Source organism: Protobothrops mucrosquamatus, unplaced genomic scaffold (assembly GCF_001527695.2).
Source record: "Protobothrops mucrosquamatus isolate PMUCROS unplaced genomic scaffold, P.Mucros_1.0 scaffold2428, whole genome shotgun sequence".
Lineage (NCBI taxonomy): Eukaryota > Metazoa > Chordata > Lepidosauria > Squamata > Viperidae > Protobothrops > Protobothrops mucrosquamatus.
The window spans coordinates 54,881-69,180 of record NW_015388500.1 but is presented as its reverse complement, the minus strand read 5'-3'; the positions used below and the strand labels follow the sequence as shown (position 1 = coordinate 69,180).

The following is a 14,300-nucleotide window of genomic DNA, read 5'->3' as shown; positions in this document are numbered from 1 at the left end:
GGTTTTTGAGGTGTGGAGATGATAGCTAGTTATGAAAATAGAGCAGTGTTTCTCAACCTTGTCAACTTTTTCAAGTCTGGTAGTTGAAGTTCACACATCTTAAAAGTTGCCATGGTTGAGAAAGATGAGCTGTAATCTTTCAATTCAGTTCAGATAGACTGAACTGCTGTCCTGGCCTTGTTCACATTGGGAGAAGATTCTGACCAGTTTGGAGCAGATGATGGAGCTAAGGAAAGAAGAAATGGTGGATTTTCTTAGGGAATGGGACCTCCCTGGAGATCATTCTGAAGTTATTGAGATCTCCTTAAAAGTGGAGCTGATAGATCTGGTGACCAAGGAGAGGGTCTGTCAACTGGGATGGCAGGCTGTCTTCATCTAAATAGGCTGAGCAAAACCAGCTCAAGATTGGAGGGTTGCAAATGAACCACTCCTGGAAATGGGAAGGTAGAGTTAGCAAGTTGTGTGAGTCTAGACCCGGAGTAGGCAACCTTGGCTCTTTTATGACTTGTGGACTTCAACTCCCAGAATTCCTGAGCCAGCTTGGCTCAGCTTGGAAACCTCTTCCTTTCCCCTCAGCATGGCTGGCTCAGGAATTCTGGGAGTTGAAGTCCACGAGTCATAAAAGAGCCAAGGTCGCCTACCCTGATCTAGACCATTAGGCTAATTTACAGATAAGGCTGCCATGCCAACCTAAAAAAGGATTAATTCTGTAACCAAGTTAAGCAAGCTCAGTTTTTCTCTTATTTCATTTATTTGTTCAATTTCTATGGCCGCCCATCTCAGTCCACTAATATGGATGGCTTACAATTCAGGAAATACGAACAAAAAATTTAAAAAACATTTTAAAACAGTAAAACCAGTAAAAAAAAACATTACAAACGTCCAATTCAACATATACAAGAACAAGACATTTTGTAAATATCTTTGAATTGTAAAGCAATCTCAAGTTAAACTGGATTCTTGGTGATCACCTGGATCTCACTCACAAGAGTGTCATCCACAAAAATGCAGAAGTGATTTGCCATTTCTACCTTCAGGGGCGATTCGAAGATTTGAAGAATTCTCCGTCTCAAAACATGTTCTCAGCATCAGATCTTGCCCTGTAGAGAGTTGTGTTTCGTGGGTAGCTCCGGGCCTTTCAGATTTTTATTTTAGCAGTGCCACTGGAAGAAGGATAAAATCACACCTCGTCACCGTGTGTTCTGCAGTGAGTGAGATCTTGGAAGTCAGAAATCTTTGTTGTTTATCTATGAGATTTGAGATATTTATATGGGGTCTCAACAAATTGATGTACTGGTTGATGTGCTTCAAAAACGGGGTCTTCCAGTGATGGGTGGCTCTTTAAAGACCTTTCTCCAGACCTTCTCCAGGTCTTCCTTAAAGACCTTTCTCCAGACCTTCTCCAGGGCTTCTTTAAAGGCCTTTCTCCAGACCTTCTTCTTTTTCCTCCTGATGGTGAAGCATTTTGCCCCAGTGGGCCGTTCTCCAATGATTGCTCTGCTTTATCTCCACGGTGGTGGCCATGTTGATTTGTCTGTATGGGTGAAAGAATTGCAGCTCCTATTTTGAGGCGTTAGGATGGGGGGCAAAGAGCATCCAGATGCTCTAAATTGAGGGGCACATGGACAACAGAATTCACCACGTCTCCCATTTTCTTATGGGAGGCTTAAAAAGAGGGTTATGATCCAGCATGCACGTGGCATTGTGATGGTGATCAAAGGGGTTCAATCAAGGTGACTTTGCCAGGACAATATTGATGGGAAACGTTTGGCGCTTGGTGATGGGACATCTACAGGTGCTTAGCTCATAGCCTTTCCAAAAATCTGAGGTTCTTCTGATAAGTTTGTATGAAAGTTTCCATTTTCTCTAAAGCTACGAGGAAAAAGGTATATTCTGAAGCCCTAAATGTTAAGGTGAAACTGAGCCAGATTGACTAGAAGTTCACCCAGAATATTCAGTATGGACTAGAGATCCTTGTTTAATGACTTGACGCTGAAATGGAAAGTCCTGAAGTGGAAAGGGTTCAAGACCACTTGATTTAGCTCCTAAATTGTCATTGTTTGTGGGGGCACTCGACATAGTCAGATAAATTAAATCTGGTTGGATCCACTTCATTCATCCTTGAAAGAGCCACACTGTGCTGAAGCCATACACCAGGGGTCTTCAAACTTGGCCCTTTTATGACTTGTGGACTTCGACTCCCAGAATTCCTCAGCCAGGCACGCTGGCTGAGGAATTCTGGGAGTCGAAGTCCACAAGTCATAAAAGGGCCAAGTTTGAAGACCCCTGCCATACACCATGTTTAACAAACCACACTGACTAAGTCTACTCCCAACACCCACAAAATTAATCACACAATGGCTTAACCTGAGAGACTAAGTTAAAACCTGTAGTTTATGGAGATTCTCAGTCATCCAGGTCATGATTGTCCCAAAGGTGCTTTTCCAAAAGGCAACTGGACTTTCTTTGCTTTTCCTTGAAGACATTTTGCTTCTCATTCAAGAAGCTTCTTCGGTTCTGACTGAATGTCCCACTGCATTGTCCTGCATATATCACATTGCTCAGCTTGTGTCTGGGTGTTTTTATCTTCAGGGTGGGCAAGCTTCTGCTTTGTATATTCTTGGCTTTAAAGTGTGCATGTATGCGGGACAATGCGTTGGAGAAGCAAAACAACCACACTTCACAAATGCATGGCACAACATAGGAGAACAAACCCATCAGGACAAGATTCAGCAGCCCATCTGCATTTGAAAAACCAGATGACGACCAGTCTTTGGAAGACAGCAAAGTCCACGTTCTGGATAGAGAGGACCGCTGGTTTGAAAGAGGGGTCAAAGAGGCCATCTACATTAAAATTGAGGGAGGGAGAGAGAGAGAATATCACCCATCTCCTGTTTACAACACACTCCTTTCAGCCGTGGCAACTGGACCAAAGTTTGTTAAAACAGCATTAAAAATTATTAAATTATTACTAAAGTTCATTTACATGTTTCCTTTTCGTTTTGGGGAGAAACCCCTTGCAGTCTGTATGGCAAGAGTTGGTTCTTTCCAACAACTCTCTGACTCTTTGCCTACCCCAATTTTTCACGTTGACGGAAGACGTTACTCGGGTGAGAAATGAAACGTCTCAGTATTAGTAAACTTTGGCCCAGTTGCCACGATTTAACCTTTTCAGATACCTTTGGCCTGGATGATTCAACCTTCATTTACATATTAGATCAGATTTATAAGAGGTGGATAGCAGCCATACGTCCCTCCAAGCAGAGCAGTCTGCTTTAAAAGCATGACGTCGTATGCATGGTGTCATTATATGGATCATGCAAAGTTGTGCTTTGCTTGTGGTCTCGTGTAAACATAGAACATAGAGGAGACCTTGTGTCCGATCAGCAGTTGCAAGACAGTTCCACACCCAGTTGCCCCAGTCAGGTGATTCTGAGGGCACAGATAAACCTCCAAGCGGCCTCAACGACTCTCAGGGAGAGTACTAACGACCAGATGACTGCAAGGAATATAACAGTGATAGCGAACCTTTTAGAGACTGACTGCCCAAACTGCAACCCAAAACCCACTTATGCATCCTCGAGTGCCGGGTGCATGTGGCCTATTGGCTGGGTGTGGCCTATTGGCTGGGTGTGGGCAATTGGGTGGGCGTGGCTGCAGTGGTAACGGCAGACTGGGTGGGACTAAAAAGTTCAATCAATCAATTCCAACTTTGTAAGATCTTTCCTTTTCCCACGAGAAGTTGAAATTGACTGAACCTTTTTTTTTTTTTGCACATGGCGGCAGAGGCCTAAAGCGAAAAGGTTTTATAAAACCCAGCTGAAGGCCTAGGACCGGGGCAACGGCACCCGTGCCCACAGAGAGGGCTCTGAGTGCCACCCGTGGCACGCGTGCCATAGGGTCGCCACCACGGACTTAGNGCTCTGAGTGCCGCCTCTGGCACCCGTGCCATAGGTTCGCCACCACTGGAATATAAGATCCTTCCATTCTCCACTGTTCAGTCAGAACTGAAGAAGCTTGTTGGATGAGAAGCAAAATGTCTTTAAACAGTGGTGGCGAACCTATGGCACGGGTGCCAGAGGCGGCACTCAGAGCCCTCTCTGTGGGCACGCGCACCGTCGCCCCAGTCCTAGGCCTTCAGCTGGATTTTATAAAACCTTTTCGCTTTAGGCCTCCGCCACCGTGTGCAAAAAAAAAAAAAAGTTCAATCAGTCAATTTCAACTTCTTGCGGGAAAAAAAAAATCTTGCAAAGTTGGAATTGATTGATTGAACTTTTTAGTCCCACCCAGTCTGCCATTACCACCGCAGCCAGGCCCACCCAATGGGCCACACCCACCCAATGGGCCACACCCACCTGGCACCCGACGATGCATAAGTGGGTTTTGGGTTGCACTTTGGGCACTCGGTCTCTAAAAGGTTCGCCACCACTGTCTTTAAGGAAAAACAAGGAAAGTCCAGTTGCGTTTTGAAAAAGAACTTTTGGGACTAAAACCTGTAGAAACAGATGTTCTGTAGACGTATTGTGGAGCCAGCCCATCTGAAGGATCGCAATGTGTATGGAAGGTGGTTTCTCTGAACATTGATATATTTTGCCATCGGCCATGGTGAATGCAGATGACATCCCAAGATTTTCACCAGGAAAGGCCGGAGACCCCTCTCCCCTACTTTTCTCCAAAGTTTGGTAGTCAATTTCCACTTCCTCCTGGCTCCTGGGCGAGGCCCTGCTTTATCGCCTGCGCAAACGAAAACCGACTCTAAAGGAGTTGTGTCTTGCAACAACAGAGAGTGGAAGATGCTTTCTACACCTTGGTGCGAGAGATACAGCAGCACCGATTGACAAAAGTCAGCACGGAAGAAAAGACTCCTGGGTGTGTGAAAATTAAAAAATGCCTTTTAATGTAACCGGGTAAGTTTCAATTTTGTTTAAAGCGGGGGGAGGGGGGAGAAATATCCTAAGCATTTGACAGGAGAAAAAAAAAACGGGTTCGACCAGTATGAATCAAATCTAACTTCCAACTTTTTCTCTGATGAATTCTCCTAATTTCAGAATGATTGTTAAGTCGCTGCCGATTGAATTCTTTTCGAAGTTTTTTTTTCTGCTGTAGGAGCTTTTTGGTCCTCTCTGACTGTGCCAGGCTGGGTCTCTCATTGCCTACTCGGAGAAGATTTGGGGATGTTAGGGATTGTAGCCCAACACATTTGAAGGAACTTAATTGTGTACAGTGCTGGATCAATTGCCTCTCCAAAATGTCCAGACGAATAAACAGAAAGATGTGGAGACTCAGAAAGAGCACAGAGAAGAGCGACAAAGATGATTAGAGGGCTGGAGGCTAGAACACACAAAGAATGATTGCAGGAATTGGGTATGTCTAGTCTAACAAAGAGAAGGACTAGGGGCGACACGATAGCTGTCTTCCAATATTTGAGGAGCTGTCACAGAGGAGATTGACCTCTTCTCCAAAGCACCTGAAGGCAGGACAAGAAGGTAATGGGATGGAAATTAATCAAGGAGAGAACCAATCTAGAACTAAGGAGAAATTTCCTGACAGTTAGAACAATTAATCAGTGGAACGACTTGCCTCCAGAAGTTGTGGATGTTCCATCACTGGAGGTTTTCAAGAAGAAACTGGACAGCCATTTGTCCAAAATGGTGTAGGGTCTCCATACCAGAGCTTAGAGTAGAAGACCTCCAAGGTCCCTTCCAACTCTGTTACTCTCTCATTATGTCATTCCAAAATTATGTTTTCCAAAATTCGCTGAAGTCACAGGGCTTCATAAGAAGCTGATGCTTTTTTGTGAGATCTCACTGATTTTCCAAGCATGTACATAGATTATTGGTCAACAGGGTTAGAGTTAGAGTGGCATGGGTGAGAAATAGTCTCCACACAGGCAGTCCTCAACTTATGACCATAATTGAGCCCAAAATTTCTGTTGCTATGTAAGATACGTTAAGTGAGTTTTTACCCCATTTTACAACTTCCCTTGCCCATACTTGTTAAGTAAATAACTGCAGTTGTTAATAACACGGTTGTTAAGTGAATTAGGCTTCCCCGTCGACTTTGCTTGTCAGAAGGTTGCAAAAGGGGTTCACATGACCCCAGGACACTGCAACCGTCGTAAATATAAGCCAGTTGCCAAGCATCCGAATTTTGATCACGTGACCACAGGGATGCTGCAACGGTTAAGAATTAAGTCACTTTTTTTCAGTGTCGTAACTTCGAACAGTCACTAAGTTGAGGACTGCCTGTACCAGAGGTCACTGCACTGTGACTGAAAGAACAATTGTTGGGAAAATATATGTGGATTGAGGCTTTCATGGCCAAGATCTATTGGACAAGGTTGGGCTTCAGGTTTTAAAGTCGCCACAATCTAGAGAAGAGATTTCCTGACATTTCATCAGCAGCTGGTGTCTGGCATCTTCAGAGGCGAAGTGGCCTGCTCTGCAGACGCGATTCTGTTTTATGGCCAAGTGTTTTGACTTCTGACTGATCTTCATCCAAGCTGCTTTCCAATTGGGGCAGGGTGGTGAGGGCTAGTCCCTGATTGGGGTCTGATCCTGATTGGTTGTTCTGGTGTTCTTGGTTCCTGTTTGATTCTTTGTTCTTGGTCTTCTGATTCATCATTTTTGTATAGCTGTTCATATAATTTATAATTTATATTGGGTAGGCAACCTTGGTTCTTTTATGACTTGTGGACTTCAACTCCCAGAATTCCTGAGCCAGCCATGCTGAGGGGAAAGGGAGAGGTTTCCATGCTGAGCCATGCTGGCTCAGGAATTCTGGGAGTTGAAGTCCATGAGTCATAAAAGAGCCAAGGTTGCCTACCTCTGATTTATATATATGTGTGTGTATGTGTGTCCTGAGCTTTCTTTTACCAATTGGGCCTGCTATATAAATGTGTGTGTGTGTGCGTGTGTGTGCGCTGAGCTTTCTTTTACAATTGCACCCTGTGTGTGTATGTGGTGTGTGTGTATGTGTATATATATGTGTGTGTGTATATGTATATATGTGTGTGTGTGTATATATATATGTGTGTGTGTATATATATAGACACATGTGTGTATATGTATATGTGTGTGTATATATATATAGACACATGTGTGTGTGTGTTTGTGTGTATATATATACACACACAAACACATATATATATATATACACACACACATATATAAAAACAGTAAGATAGAATAAAACTAAAATAGAATGAAAAAGAAGCAAGAAAGAAAGAAAAAAAGAAAAAGCTGAAAGTCCAGAAAGAAAGTAAAAAAAAAAAAGGTATAAGGAAAGATATAAGGTGATTTCCAATCTTCTTTACAGCAGTTAAAAATACAATTATAAATCAACCTTTCTTTCTGAAGTTACATCATGACTCTCTTCTTTTTATAAACTATCCTGTCTAATAATCAAAACCATAAATCAAAAGTTGTTGTTTTTTTATGCAAAAAAATCCATGCAGGGTTTCCAGTCACCAATCAATATAGGCAATTGTCTTTTCTCTAATAAAGCATTTTTGCAGTGCTGATTCCTGATTGGTTCGTTGCTTGGGCTGGGTTCTGGTTGGTTGCTTTGAGCGGCTGAGTCCTGATTGGGTCCTTGTCCAGGCAGCTTTCTGAAAGACTGCCCAACATTCCATTTGTTTTACCAGCAAGTGTGAAGCGGGTAGTCCTCATTGAGTGACTGCCTCATACAGCATTTTTTTGGATTCACAACAGTGATGAAAAAGTTATTTATATATATATATATATATATATATATATATATGATCTTCACAGGCCTTTGCTTTACATTTCATAAGATTTCAACTGTTTCTATAATTACAAAAGCCTTATAATCATCAAACCCTAAAATCAAAGTTTCAGTTTTTTTCCTCAGTTTCAAGCAAAAAGTCCAGAAGTGCTTTTCAAATAGAAACAAAGCTAGATAAATTCCTTTCTTTGATTAAAAGAGACAATTTTACTATTTCTGCTAATTCCTTTGCTTCTTCCATAATGGAAATCAATGTGTCATTCCATGTTTGTGAATGTAAGATTCTCACTGCTGAATATTATCTGATTGACTAAAAATTGGAAATATTTCACTGTGGCTTATTGGGTTTATTAAATGATGGGATCCTTTGCTCCTAGCTTCTCTGTATCTTACAGAAATACATAGTACTGTTTTTCCTCTCTTTTGGAAAGTAAAATATCTAGGAAATGGATGCTAATAAACTTTACATTTCTCCTGGCTTCTTGTTGCTGTTGTACATAATTGTTAGGTTTACATGACAGACTTCAACTGGCTTATTGGCATGACCCATTTTCTGGGTTCTTACAATACGTTGAATATAAATTACCTTATGAGCTGAATTCACACAACATGCTATGCTACCAGAGCTTGGCAAGGCCTAGTATATTATGTGAACGAAGCCATCAGGTGTTGGTGTGTTGGGGAATACTGCCAATATTTACATTCTCCCTTCTTAGCAATAAGCCTTACTGAAAACCAGCATGTAACAATCATAGTAAAGGTGTTGGATTGGCACTGGGGAAACCCTGATTCATCAGGATAAGTGTCCATAAGATTGATGCCCATATCCCATTTTCTGAGTAGATCTGTTGAATCTCATAAGAATTAGCCTTGAGCACAGATGCGGAGTTGCATTCTGTTGCAAGCTGTTCTTACAGTGTGCAAATGGTCCTTGACTTATAAACATAATTGGGATCAGAATTTCTGTTGCTAAGCAAGGCCGTGGTTAAGTGAGCCATGCCCCAATTTTAACCACCTTTTTTGCCATAGCTGTTAAGTGAATCACTATATTTCTTCAATGAATGATGCGGTCGGTAAGCGAATCCATTGGGAAATTCGTAAATTCGTAAATGGCGGTCCACGTGATTTCAAGACACTGACATATAAATACATGCCAGTGCCCAAATTCTGATCATGCGACTGTCCATCACGCCATTGGAATGCTGCAATGTTGTAAACTCAAGGACCAGATCGTAAGTCATTTGTTTCAGCACCGTTGTAAGTTCAGACGGTCACTGAAGGAATGGCTGTAAATTGAGGACTATATTTTGCAAGTAATAGCCTAAGGCCCTGAGCTACTATCAGGTTGCATTAGCTACTCTATACAGGTAGCCCTTGACTTACAACGATTCGTTTAGTGACTGTTCAAAGTCCCACTCACATTTTAAAAAGTGACTTACGACTGTTTTTCGCACTTACGACTGTTGTAGCATCTCTTTGGTCACGTGATCATAATTCAGACACGTAGCAACTGGCTCGTATTTATGACGGTTGCAGTGTGTCCCTGGGTCATGTGACCCCCCTTTTGCGACCTTCTGACGAGCAAAGTCAACGGGGGAAGCCTGATTCACTTTACAACTGTGTTACTGACTTTATAACTGCAGTGATTCACTTAGCAGCTGTGGCAAGAAAGGTCGTAAAATGGGGCAAAACTCACTTAATAAATGTTCTTGCCTAGCAATAGAAATTTTGGGCTCAACTGTGCTCATAAGCCGAGGACTGCTTATAAAATGAATTGTTTCTCAAAGATTTTCAGGAAAACCGGAAGCAGGCTATAAAACCTAGCAAAAGACATCGAGTTTCTTAGAGGAAACAGGAGAGACAAACTTGCTAAAACTTTGGGGTGCAGCAATAAGGGACCCCAGGTGATCATGTATCGTTTGTGTCGATATTTGAGGGGCTGCCACAAAGAGGAGGGGGGCAACTTATTTCCCAAAGTACTAGAAGGCAAAACAAGAAACAATGGATAGAAACTAATCAAGGAGAGAAGCAATCTGGAATTAAGGAGAAACTTCCTGACAGTGAGAACAATTAACCAGTGGAACGACTTGCCTCCAGAAGTAGTGGGTACTCCAACACTGGAGGTCTTTAAGAAGAGACTGGGCAACCATTTGTCTGAAATGGGATAGGGTTTCCTGCCTAAGCAGGGGGGTGGACTAGAAGACCTTCAAGGTCCCTTCCAACTCGGTTATTCTGTCACTCTTGTCTCGCACTAAAAGTTCTCGCTTCTCTCTGCAGGGTGTGGATGACGCTTTTTACACATTAGTCCGAGAGATCCGAAAGCACAAAGAGAAGATGAGCAAAAACGGCAAAAAGAAGAAAAAGAAGTCCAAGACGAAATGTATAATCCTGTAAAACAAACAACAAAATACTGTCCATCCTTTACCCGTCAAGAGTCCCGACTCATTTTTCTACCCGTCACACTAAATTATTAGAACGAACGTTTTTAACATCACTTCTTCTTCCGCCGCGTTGTTTCTTGAACCTGCCAACCACGGCTTATTTTCCTCACAGTAGGAAAAAAAAAAAAAAGTGCCGAATCATCCTGGGAAGCTAGTTCTCCCAACTTCTCCACGCTTGTGAAACAAAGCAACAGATCCTCCCGAAAGTTCTTCTTCAGAGTGTCTCGGTGCACGCAGAATCTTCTCATGGTCTTCTGGCTTGCTTCCATTTTGTTTTCCTTTTGCCCAGAACGTTGAGCCTTCTCTGGACTTTTGAGGACCAGCCTTAGAGCTAAATGGAGGCTGGAAACATCGGTTATGGTAGCAAATAAACATTGTTTTTTCTTCTCTGGAGCTCGGTTTTATGCGTGATGTTCCTTCCTCCGGGCATAGGGAGGAAGAACTGAGCGGTTTTCTCTCAGCCAGGACACCAGATTTACCATTCCAGATGGAATATAATGTTCCATTGAAGTTTGGATCACCTCAGTCCATTTGGTGCCCCCTCCCCTATATCTTCTGAAATTGTGTCCCTGAAATAGAATAGAATAACAGAGGTGGGACCTTGGAAGTCTTCTAGTCCAACCCCCTGCTCAGGCAGGAAACCCTAGACCAGGGGTCTTCAAACTTGGCCCTTTTATGATTTGTGGACTTCAACTCCCAGAATTCCCCAGCAAGCATGGCTGGCTGGAGAATTCTGGAAGCTGAAGTCCACAAGTCTTAAAGTTGCCAAGTTTGGCGACCTCTGACCTAAATAACAGTTCTGGTATATATATATATTTATCAAAATTATCTTCCTTACTTTCTACAGCCAGCAACTGGGGTGTTGGTGGATTTATTGTGGCCTGCAATGAAGATTGTAATCTAGTTGGGCTGCACCTGTGAGTTTTCTACCTAGTTTATCTGAGAAGCTGAGTGAAAGGTTATTAGATTTATTCCTGACCAAAGGTTTCAAGACTGACAGAGACTATAGTCAGGGAATCAACTTCTAAGCCAGGGGTCTTCAAACTTGATCCTTTTATGACTTGTGGACTTCAACTCCCAGAATTCCTCAGCCAGTCTGCCTGGCTGAGGAATTCTGGGAGTTGAAGTCCACAAGTCATAAAAGGGCCAAGTTTGAAGACCCCTAGTCTAGATTAATGGTTGTCCAGTCTCTTCTTAAAAACTTCCAGTGTTGGAGCACCCACAACGTCTGGAGACAAGCTGTTCCACTGATTAATTGTTCCAACTGTCAGGAAATTTCCTCTTAAATGGGATAAGACTTTCCAAAAGAAGAGACTATGTGTAATTCAGGGTCAAACTGTGGAATCCTGGATTCTCTCTGACCTTGGTTGTTTGCTGGATCAATGTGAACAATAAACTGCAGTAAGAGCGGTCTCTAAAATGCCCTTGAGGATGAGATCTGCTGAAGCCCTTTTCATTTGTTCAATCTCTTTTTATTCTTTTTCACATAATTTTGATCTCCGGACTGAGAACCTGCCAGTGGGTAAGTTTCACAGCCAATCCAGAAGGTGGTCAACTAATTTGTCAGTGTTCTCAAAGTGATTTATTTATATGGATGTCTTTACCTGCTCTGTCTAAAGCACGTAGCTTCAGAATGGACTCTGAAGCATTGCACGGTCCTATTATGATTTCTTGTATCGTGTGAACAGGAGTTTTGGGATCACTCGGCCAAGGATCTGTGCTGTGGGAATGCAGTCAGCCTAATGCCAGTTCAGATAAGACGGGTGTTGCCTTCAACAACTCTCTGGAAATAATCCGGTTATGGACTGGTTCTGGCAGGTGGCTGATTAGTCAGCTCTGCAAAGATGCATGTACAGGTAAAAAAGGATTCCCACAGATCTGACTGCATTCTTATTAGTCTGGCAACGGAGATTATTCCAATTCATGCAACAGCTTGTTGGTCTTGATGCAACCAGAGAGATGAATTCTGGGAATTATGGTGCCTCAATCGATTTAAGCTGCCGTTTCTTACATTAGTGTAAATGTTGGACGTGCAGGAAGCCTGCAATCCGAATGTCTTCGTTTTCCAGGTAGCTGATAGGAATGCCTTATGCTTTATTTTAAACCCCCTTAAAAAGTTGTCTATTTTTTAATGCAGGAAATTTAACAACCCCCCCCCCAATTAAAGTATCCCTGAATTAAAACAGATTCTGAATCCTTCCTATTTCAGCACTTATTCTCAGTGGAGCATTGAATATATGTGTGAGGTTTACATTAGTAGGAAACCGTCTATCTATCCAAATGCAGTTTATACTTTACTTGTGCCTGGGTGTAGCTCCATTGTTACACAGAGTTTTGAAATGGTGTTATGATGACTACAAGGCATTTTTTTTTCTGAGCGTGTGAAAATAGGAAGGAAAACTCACAGAGTGGTGAGTTTACCATCTCCAAAGCTGCCTTTTATTTTGGTCACGTGACCTCAGGATATTGGTCCCTGGCGTTTGAAGTACAATCACCGTTCACTTAAACCTTTGCAAAAGTTTTACTAGCTGCACGTGCTGTGAAATGCTACGAAAACTACACACCAACAACGATATTGCTGTCATTGTACTTAGTAAAAAGGAAAAGGGTTTGTGCATCCTTCTCCATTTCTTTGTCCTCGGAAGCAAAATCTCCAAAGAGGATGGAATTTGCTGAGATGATCAGAGAGAAAACATCTATGTTTATTGATGATTTGAAACCTCTTAAGACATTTTTTGCATGAAACTGGAAAAAAATGTTAATGATTTCTGATTAGACAGACCACCAATTTTAGCATGAAGGATGAGCCATTAAAAAGAACGTTCAAGTTCCAAATTAGGCTGGATAGGTCCAGAAGATGCTGAGAAAAAAAAAATTAAAATTTCCCCCTATGGGCTCATGAAGTTATTGACTCCTGTATCCAAATTCTATTTTCTGGTCACATGATCCAGGGTGGTATATGCGCCCTTTCTGAATGACAAAAACTGGAAAAGGTGAGAATGGAATTGAAAAAAAGAGACTGCAACCCCAACAAATACTATTTATGTAGTCCAGTGTTTTTCAGGTTTGGCAACTTTTAAGGTGTGTGGACTTCAACTCCCAGAATTCCAGCTGGCTGGGGAATTCTGGGAGTTGGAAGTCCACACATCTTAAAAGTTGCCAAGTGTTTGAAAAACTCTGATTGAGGTGAAACACTTGGTTAGCCAAAAAAAAGGTGTAAAAAAATAAAAATTCAAAGTGAAAAGAAACTGGGTTACGGTTAAGATTAACCGTATCCTACAAAAGTAGGATAACCCAGCATATTTAATTAACAGCCGACTGTGAAGAAGTGAAGTGGGTTAATTTTGGGATGTCTGTGTATGTCAATAATTGTTAATAGGTGACAGAATCCTGATTTGCTTTGCTGGTGGGTCAGATGAGGTATTCAGAGTTCAATAAACCTTTATAGACCCTGTTACCAACTCTTTAAATATACCAGTGGTTAGATGACACAAACTGGAGAATATCACGGATGAATTCCTGAAGGATTGTAATTATGGGGATATTAAGAACAAAAACGTGAGGCTGGATTGGGCTATGACTGTTCTCCCCTTCAGCATTCTGTATACCAGGGGTCTTCAAACTTGGCTCTTTTATGACTTGTGGGCTTCAACAGTTGAAGTTCACAAGTCATAAAAGGGCCAAGTTTGAAGACCCCTTGATTTGTGGACTTCAACTCTCAGAATTCCTCAGCCAGGCACACTGGCTGAGGAATTTTAGGAGTTGAAGTCCACAAGTCATAAAAGGGCCACGTTTGAAGACCCCTACTGTAGACCAAGCAGAAGTTTGCAAGATGTTCACATTAGATGGTGATGGTCTTCACCCAGTTACGCCCAAAAGCTGGCATGGAAGATACGCTGTCTGTGATGCTGGGGGAATTAACATTCGGGAAGACTATTCTGGTCTTAAATCTAGTTTTAAATCTATTTATATTTCTTTTAATAGTTTTAAATCTATCTCAATTAATAGCCGCTCCCCAGCCTGATGGTAGCAAATGCCACTCTGCCTTTCTTTAACCCCTGATTTCTGCAGAACTAACGAACGAACGAACGAATCCATCATTCAACAGATTTT

The 14,300-nt window shown here is 42.1% G+C and overlaps 1 protein-coding gene across 4 annotated transcripts in view; it reads left to right on the top strand.

Moving 5' to 3' along the window:
- The window catches only part of KRAS (KRAS proto-oncogene, GTPase), a 33,805-nt gene extending 23,225 nt beyond the window's left edge, over positions 1 to 10,580 (top strand). For 2 of the 4 annotated variants that reach the window (XM_015824957.1, XM_015824954.1), the window contains exons 5-6: positions 4,784 to 4,907; positions 10,024 to 10,580. In XM_015824957.1, the coding sequence (XP_015680443.1) occupies positions 4,784 to 4,903 (120 nt within the window). In that variant the 3' untranslated portion in view covers positions 4,904 to 4,907; positions 10,024 to 10,580. Of the gene's footprint in view, positions 1 to 4,783; positions 4,908 to 5,657; positions 5,659 to 10,023 lie in introns of all 4 variants that reach the window. The other 2 variants (XM_015824958.1, XM_015824955.1) reach the window with 2 other exon arrangements.
- Positions 10,581 to 14,300: the final 3,720 nt, after the last annotated feature.